The 8,805-nt window shown below is 48.2% G+C and overlaps 1 protein-coding gene across 1 annotated transcript in view; it reads left to right on the forward strand.

The window, feature by feature from the left end:
- The first annotated feature begins 546 nt into the window (after positions 1–546).
- The window catches only part of mapkbp1 (mitogen-activated protein kinase binding protein 1), a 165,482-nt gene continuing 157,223 nt past the window's right edge, over positions 547–8,805 (forward strand). Inside the window, exon 1 of the mRNA XM_048600305.1 lies at positions 547–705. Coding sequence (XP_048456262.1) covers positions 589–705 — 117 coding nt within the window. The 5' untranslated portion in view covers positions 547–588. The remainder of the gene's footprint in view (positions 706–8,805) is intronic.

Below are 8,805 nucleotides of genomic sequence, written 5' to 3' on the forward strand. Positions count from 1 at the left end.
GTGTACCAGTCTGGGTGTATCTGTAATGTGTACCAGGTTTGGGTGTAAGTGGATCCTGTACCAGCCTGGGTGTATGTGTGACCTATTTCTCTGAACTGGCTTTTGTCCCAGTGAGTTGTGCGCTGGGAACGGTGTGTGAAGCCTGTCCCAGTGCCCGCACTGTCCTCGCTGCCTCTGCACGGTCTGTAATGTTTGAGCGTTGACGGAGGGGGCGGTAATCTGGGTGAGATCCGCACAGGATCGGGGCTTTAGTCGGAGCTGATCGGCCCGGGTGGTTTCAGTGGGAAGGTCGGGGTCGGGGTAGGGGGTAGGGGGTGGGGGTGGGAGGGGGGGGGGTGGGCTGGGGGTTCGGGGGTAGTATTTGCTCGCTCTGATCGCTGGGCACGGGCTGGGGGAGGTGAGCGTATGTGCGGGCTCTCTGGCGGAGAGTCCCGGAGAAATGCTGCCAGAGAGACGGGCAGAGGCTGCGGCGGGGGCTCGGTGAGCCCGGCTGGGGAGAGATTGTTGTGGGGGTTGGGGGTGTTGGGGGTGGTGCTGCCAGGAGGTGGGTGGCTGAGGGAGCAGGAGAAGAAAGAGGGTTGAGAAACCATGGCTGAGCTGGGGACGGCCAACATCACGACCAGGATTAAGAAGCTGCTCCGCTCCCCGTCTCTCAAACTGCGGAGGAGCAAACAGCAAACAGCGGGCGGGCACCTCGCCGACAAGGTGAGTGTACAGAATCCGGATCCTCGCTGTCACTGCCCCCTGAGGGGCCTGGCAAACAGCGGGCGGTGTCAACCTTCTCCAGGCCATTTGCACGGCCAGTCCCCCAGCTCGTAGCCGTATCCCCGCGGGCACCAAACCAAACTGGTGAGCTGCAGCGCTTGGCGAGGGTGTCCGGGAATAGGGACACGAGAGGGAGACACACACACACACACACACTGCTAAACGCTCCGTGTCGGGGGTTTTGGGGAGAGGGGGCTCTGCCAAACCTGTGCGCTGGTCAACACACACACACACACACACACCGCCGCCGCCGCCGGGGGAGAAGGTGCCTTGTCCCTCTCTGGCTCTCTCCATCCCCGTACCTGTGCACCTTCCATCCCCGGCTTATCTCTCCATCCCCGGCTTATCCCTCCGTGGATGTTCCCCACCGTCAACACTTGCTCCCCTCCCACCTGGCATCTTTCTCCGCGGCTCCCTCCGTCCCTTTTCCAAGTGGGTCAGCACGCACTCTAACCCTGGCCGGAGTGGGTCAGAGTGTACTCGAACCGTGGCCGGAGTGGTTCGGCGTGTACTCTAACCCTGGCCGGAGTGGGTCGGCGTGTACTCTAACCCTGGCCGGAGTGGGTCGGCGTGTATTCTAACCCTGGCCGGAGTGAGTCGGCGTGTACTCTAACCCTGGCCAGAGTGGGCCAGCGTGTACTCTAACCCTGGCCAGAGTGGGTCGGCGTGTACTCGAACCGTGGCCGGAGTGGGTCGGCGTGTATTCTAACCCTGGCCGGAGTGGGTCAGCGTGTACTCGAACCCTGGCCGGAGTGGGTCGGTGTGTATTCTAGCCCTGTCTGGAGTGGGTCGGCGTGTATTCTAGCCCTGTCCGGAGTGGGTCAGCATGTACTCGAACCCTGGCCGGAGTGGGTCGGTGTGTATTCTAACCCTGGCCGAAGTGGGTCAGCGTGTACTCGAACCCTGGCCGGAGTGGGTCAGCGTGTACTCGAACCCTGTCTGGAGTGGGTCGGTGTGTATTCTAGTCCTGGCCGGAGCGGGTCGGCGTGTATTCTAGCCCTGTCCGGAGTAGGTCAGCGTGTATTGTGACCTTGGCCAGATTGGTCAGTGTGTATTCTAGCCCTGACCAAGCGGTCAGCAAACATTTTAGCTGCGTCTGGAGTGGTCAGTCAGTGTTCTAGCTCTGTCCCGAGTGGTCAGTGCTCACCCTGCCCCTGTCCCGAGTGGTCAGTGCTCGCCCTGCCCCTGTCCCGAGTGGTCAGTGTGTCTACGGTCTCAGTTGGTACCCATTGTGGAAATTGCAGATCTTGATACAGCTGCTGCCGTCACTGGGCACCACCTGTATGGATTTCAGATCTCAGCGTTGGGTCCTGTGTCCTCGATGTTATTTCGCAGATAAACCTGATGATACTGGTTTCAATTGAGAGAGCTGCTGCAGACAGTGAGAACGAGCTTGTTACTGATATATCTGAGGCATCTCCGATGGAGGTCACTCTGGTTCATGAATTGGTCAAACAGGCGTAACATGACGATGCTATATCATCAGACAGTGTGCAACTGTGAAATGCGTCACCTCTATTTACATTGCTGTTGAATTCAGGCAAGGTCAGTCTGTTGCCCCCGTGTTCATTCGGTGCAAGTTTTCATGGTGAGCGGGAGACCCATGTGAGGTAGAAGTTTCAGACTGGCCCTCTCTGTATCATCGTAAATACCTACCTGGCTGCCCTTCGCTGCTGCTGATCTGCTTTGTGAATAAACCTCTCCCTTCCCCGCTCTTCATCCTCACCGCGCTCCCCCACCCCAGCAATGCATCATTGACCAAGCCAGTGATTTCCCTGGGTGCCTCTTCATTGCCAGAACCTGATGCAGCTCTGTGATCTGCACATTGTGCAAATTAAAGCCCAGCTTTCTAAAAACCCAGTGATATCCGTAAGGAAACCATGTATCGGACAATCCAGCCAGTGCTTCTTTCCAAGGTCCCGAGGAGGAGATACTAATGATGTGGACCATTGTGAGGTGGGGCGGTGTGGACATGGTGGCATTGGTGGTAATGTCACAGCTACTAATTCAGAGCCCCAGGCCAATGTTCTGGGTCCAGGGGTTTGAATCCCACCGCAGCAGATGGTGAAAAACAAATACACTAAAAAAAAATCTGTAATAAGCTGTAGTTGATTGTCATAAAAACCCAGCTAGTTCACGAGGGAAGGAAGTGTGCCATCTTTACCTGGTCTACACTGCATGTGACTCCAGACCCACAGCAAAGTGGAGCAATTGGGGTTGGGTGGTAAACACTGGCCTAGCCAAAGACACCCACGTCCCGTGAGTGAACAATATATAAGAAAGCTTGCTAATCTTCACCATACATGGAGGTACATGAGTACTCCTGGAGGTATCCAGTTTCAAGCAGGTTTCTTTTACGTAGAGTCAACCAGGAATGGCTCAATTCTTCCCTCCTCTTCCATTGGCATGAAAGCCAATTGCAATGTAACTGCTAACCTTCTACAGAGTTGACCTGCAACACAAACCAGAAGTCAATTTGCAACATGGACTAGGAAATTAACCTGGGATAAATTGGATGTTGGTTTGGAGTTGTGGGCTCGAGGTCCACTCCAAACACAACTAAAGTTGATACTTAATTGTAACCTTAGGGAATGGCCCGCTTCCACACTGTAGGGATTCTAAATATGATGATCTCCATCTTGCTATAAGCTACAATATGAACAAAACAGTGCCATATCAGACACTTTAGCACTGCCCATTCACAGGAACTGTCACCTCCAATGTGGTTTCTGACAGTGCGAAAACACAACGTTCGATATTTGGAAAGTTCAGGTGCACTCCTAAGTCCTGTTGTTCGCAATCAGATGTGTTCCTGGTTTGTCCCAGACATTTTGGGAATAGTGGCCATAATTCTCTAAGTTTTTGGATACTTATGGATAAGGACAAGAGTGGACTTTGGATGAAGGTGTTAAACTGAGGGAAAGCCAACTATACATCCTAACGTTCTCACCATGAGAATTTTTTTGCTCGTCAGTTGTAAATTTTGACGCTGGAGAATGACTGCTGTTTTTCAACTTTTCTCTATTTGGGGATAAATTAAAAGTGCGATGGGAACCTCAGGCTAGGGCCTTAACTTGTGACAGGCATCCTGTAATATTATCAGTGCTTCAGCCACTATCCAGCACTGAACCTAGCATAGAATGTGGGCGTTAGCCAAGAAATGTATGAGATTTTCTTTGTTTAATCATTAAAAAACCCCTATTGTTGAACCACTTGGTGAGCCAGTAGGAAATGCTTCCATTTTCTCCTGAGTAACATTGTGAAATAAATTCTGAGTAACTGCTTACATGGTCCCTTCAGGCTTATTAAATTGAACATTTGCTGAATAAACTGCAGGATATTACTTTGAGCAAGAGCTATGGAATTTGTAGCCGAAGGTGTACATATTACAAATTAAGTTTGACTGAGGCCACCCGTTTGTGTAACTAATTGATGCACAGTGATTCTAAACATCACAGAGTGAGACTATGAAGATTAGAGCAAAAGCTAAGTACTCCACAGTGAGAAAATTGAAATTAAATGAGGCAGTCCTGGGATTGCAGAGGAAACCTGGCAGCATCTATGAAGGGTGAACCAGGTAATGTTTCAAACCTGTGACTTTTCATCATGTTAAGTCTGATGACAATTCTACAAGTCACATTGTGGGTACAGGACTCCCTAAAATCAGTATTCTTCCTAAAACTGACACAAACAGTCCTTCAACTCAGAGCGTCATTCCTTTGAAAGTAAGTGATGAAGCCAGATTAATTAATTACCATCTCTTCCTCCTTCTGTTATAATATATTTTTGTTTGGTGTTTCTATTTAATTTTGCACATTTTGGTAGTTATTGGAATCTAGATGGAAAACATCTAGTGAGAGAGACTGGACAGTCCCTGAGGCATCAGATTAAAAGTTCAATTTACATTAATCCAACTCTTCCCCAGCACCTTGTGTTACTATCTGTCCTGATGCTAATCCAGCTCCCTCACACTCATTCAGTAACCCCTCTCCCCCAGCACCCTGTGTTACTGACTGTACGTCTCCTGATGTTAATCCAGCTCCCTCACACTGTCACTCAGTAACCTCTCTCCCCCTGCACCCTGTGTTACTGACTGTATCTCTCCTGATGTTAATCCAGCTCTGTCACACTGTCACTCAGTAACCCCTCTCCCCCAGCACCCTGTGTTACTGACTGTTTCTCTCCTGATGTTAATCCAGCTCTGTCACACTGTCACTCAGTAACCCTGCTCCCCCAGCACCCTGACTGTACGTCTCCTCTCATTGCAGGTTTGCTGCTAGATAGTTGTCTGCCCATCACAGCAGGGAATTTGTTTGAAAGGCAAACGCCCTGTCCTACCCTTGGCCCACAATCCATGCTGCAAAAGCCTGCCTTTAGCTGCTGATTTTCCTGATCTTTGGAGTTCTTATCTGGCTAGCATCAAATTTAAGTTGCTGCTGAAGTCTCAGCAGCGAATCCTCGTTACTGAATACTCACAGAGCTCCCTGTCCTCCCTTCACCTCCAATTTAGGCTACCTTGATGTGCCCAAATCGCTGTGATGGAATTAAAAATAGGTTATGTCGCGGCAGGTTTGGGTTATGTACATTTAGTCATTGGGCAGTACAGGATGTGAGTATTGCTTAATAAAAACGGACACTTTTTATTAAAGCTTTTTGTCTTGCACTTGTCAGGACAATTTGCAAGAGTTCCAATTTCAGTGGAAGAAAAACATTTACACCGAATGTGGGGAGAGTGCTCATTAGATGGCAAGGGATCTCTGGTTGGGGTGTATAGGAGATTGCACCAGTTAATGATGATTGTCACTTAAATGCCTGACTTTGCAGACAGAGAGGAAAAAAAAGTACATGCAATGTGCTTTTTTTACCTCCACAAAATAGGTCACAAATGTTAACTGGTTCATTTCTCAGGGCAAAGTCTTGGCTAATCAAAGTCAACCTGCCTGTTTTAAAATTTAAAGCCTGACAGTTAATTGTCAATCATCATTAAGTGGTGCATTCTCCATGGCAATGCATCTACCAATCAGATTCTACTTGCCAAACAATTAACAGTCTCCTCTTAAGCAGCATAAATGTTCATTTTTATCAGGCAATTTTAGGTTATTTGCCAACTTACCTCTAGCCCCTGCCCCCCAACGAGTCCACCCCGACTCCGATCTCTGTTCTAAACTCTGGAGCACCCCCTCTACAGCTTTCTGCTTCTCTACTCATCTCCTCTTTAAGACAAACTTTATACCTACCGCAAAGGCTACATGTTTGGTCACCTGTCCTTATGTTTCCTCTGTTTGGATCAGTGTCAATATTTGTTTGATCAGTCCTGTGAAGCACATTTGGGTGTTTAGCAGTTTTAAAGATGCTTTAGAAATGCAAGTTGTTGTTGTGTACCATCAGGAAACAGGTGACACACAGGCAGGGGACATATGCGAGGAGAGAAAAGCATGTTTCAGGTGTAGACCCGTCATGAGAATCCCATGTTCTATGTCAACTTGCCTGCTCTCCTGAGGGAGCTGCTCTGTATTGATGGGAGTTCCTGTTTTTGTTTTGGATCATCAGTATCTTTAGTACTTTGTGTTTTGATATTAACACTTGTTACATCAAGTTTGCTTGTTGTGAAAGTCTTTGATTTGCTGCTTGTTGAATATAATAATTAGGTTACATTTACACATGCACTGTGCAAATTTGCACTGACACAGAGGAAATAATTTAGCTTCACTGTCTATTTTCAAGTACTCTTTATTTAGTCTGGAGGACTGCAAGTGTTACCCTTTTCACTTTGATGCCATCGTTAAACTCTTTCTCCCAGGTGAGGCACAGAATAAAGCACATTCTATTAGATCTGCTGTAATAACCTTTCTGTTTGGTGTTTCTATTTAATTTTGCACACTTTGGTAGTTATTGGGAAATCTAGATGGAAAACATCTAGTGAGAGAGACTGGACAGTTCCTGAGGCATCAGATTAATAGTTCAATTTACATTAATCCAGCTCTTCCCCAGCACCTTGTGTTACTATCTCTCCTGACGCTAATCCAGCTCCCTCACACTCATTCAGTAACCCCTCTCCCCCAGCACCCTGTGTTACTGACTGTATCTCTCCTGGTGTCAATCCAGCTCCAAGGTTCGATATAATGTGGTTTAGTTCCAAAGAATGCTGCAGGGGAGGGCGAGATCTGTGAGTGGCTCATATGATTAAATCTCTTCAGTGCAGAATCAGAATGAACCGCCCAGAACACACACAGTCTCAGTCTTTAAGTCAAGCAAATTGCACTGATGCACTCTTGTCCATTTGTTTCAACGCTTCTGTCTCTCTGTTCCCTGTTTCACCTCTGCCTGCCTATCTGTATCTGTTGCTTTCTCTGTCTCTTTCTCTCTCTCATTCTGTCCCTGTCTCACTCTCTTTCTCATTCTCTCTTCCTGTCTGTGCCTCTGACCCCCTGACTCTCAGGGTCCCGTGATCTTTACTTCTCTTATTCTCTGTCTTTCCCTCATTCTTAATTCCTCCTTGGTTATCTGTTCTGTCTATCACTTTCTTTCTCTTGGCCTCTCTTTAACACCCAACGCTCTGTCTGCTTAAATAAAAGGAAAGTACTGCAGATGCTGCAACTTTGAAACAAAAATAGAAATTGCTGGAGAAACTCAGCAGGTCTGATAGAATCTGGTGGGAAAAAAATAGAGTTTTACTTACTTTAGTTTGTTTATTCTTTCTTGGGGATGTGGGCGTCACTAGCCAGGCCAGCATTTATTGCCCGTCCCTAGTTGCCCCTTGAGAAGATGGTGGTGAGCTGCCTTCTTGAACCACTGCAATCCACTTGCTGTAGGTAGACCCACAATGCCCTTAGGGAGGGAATTCCGGGGTTTTGAGCCGGCGACAATGAAGGAACGGTGAAATATTTCCAAAAGTCAGGATGGTGAGGAGGGGAACTTGTGGTGTTCCCAGGTGTCTGCTGCCCTTGTCCTTCTAAGTGAAAGTGGTTGAGAGTTTGGAAGGTGCTGTCTAAAAATCTTTGGTGACTGTCTGCAGTGTATCTTGCTCAGGGAGGCAATGGCCTAGTGGTATTATCGCTGGACTGTTAACTCAGAGACCCAGATAGTGTTCTGGGGACCCTGGTTCAAATCCTGCTTATGGCAGATGGTGGAACTTGAATTCAATAAAATATCTGGAATTAAGAATCCAGTGATGACTCTGAATTCATTGTCGGAAAAACCCATCTGGTTCACTAATGCCTGTTAGGGAAGGAAGCTTCCATCCTTGTCTGGTCTATATGTGACTCCAGACCCACAGCAATGTGGTTGACTCTTAACTGCCGTCTGAGCTACTAGGGATGGGCAATAAATGCTGGCCTGGCCAGTGATACCCTCATCCCGTGAACAAACGAAGTATGATTTCTTCAGGACTGTGTTCTCCCTACCTCTCTGTTTTCACTTTCACCTCGATGACTGCTGTGTTTAAGACCCTCACTACCTGTGCCCGAGCCAGTGTGTTCTGCTTTCTCACGTCAGTCAGGCGCTGCTTCGGGGACCCAATGATGTCACATGCCTTTAGTTAGCTACGTGAGGTTTGATCACGTGCCAATTGATTGATCTGCTGCCAATCCTGACTGGGTGCATTATTCACTGGAAGCAGCCTGTGGGTTTTCTATCTTTGAGTGTTGTCTAGTCAATCTCCCTCTTGCTTTTCCCCTCACTGAGTTCCTTGCGGGGCTGATCTTGCTCGTAGGTTTCTGTAGGCCCATGATCCTCAGTTTCCGTGATAACACCAGTGACTGAGTGAAGGAACATCCTTTTCCTCCAATATCCCCGTATTAACTTCACAAGCTCTGTCCATCTAGGGCAAATATGGAGGATTGGACACCTGTGGGCGGGTTGTGACCTGGTCTGTTGGTTGAGGATGCGGATTGATTGAATGTGGGACGGATATTATCTTCCACATTAGTGGATTTGGACTGGCCAAAATAGCCCAGGTGAAATTATTTTAGATAACAAGGTGTAGAGCTGGCTGAACACAGCAGGCCGAGCAGCATCAGAGGAGCAGGAAAGCTGACGTTT

The sequence above is a fragment of the Rhincodon typus genome, chromosome 8 (genome assembly GCF_021869965.1).
Source record: "Rhincodon typus isolate 14 chromosome 8, sRhiTyp1.1, whole genome shotgun sequence".
Classification (NCBI taxonomy): Eukaryota; Metazoa; Chordata; class Chondrichthyes; order Orectolobiformes; family Rhincodontidae; genus Rhincodon; species Rhincodon typus.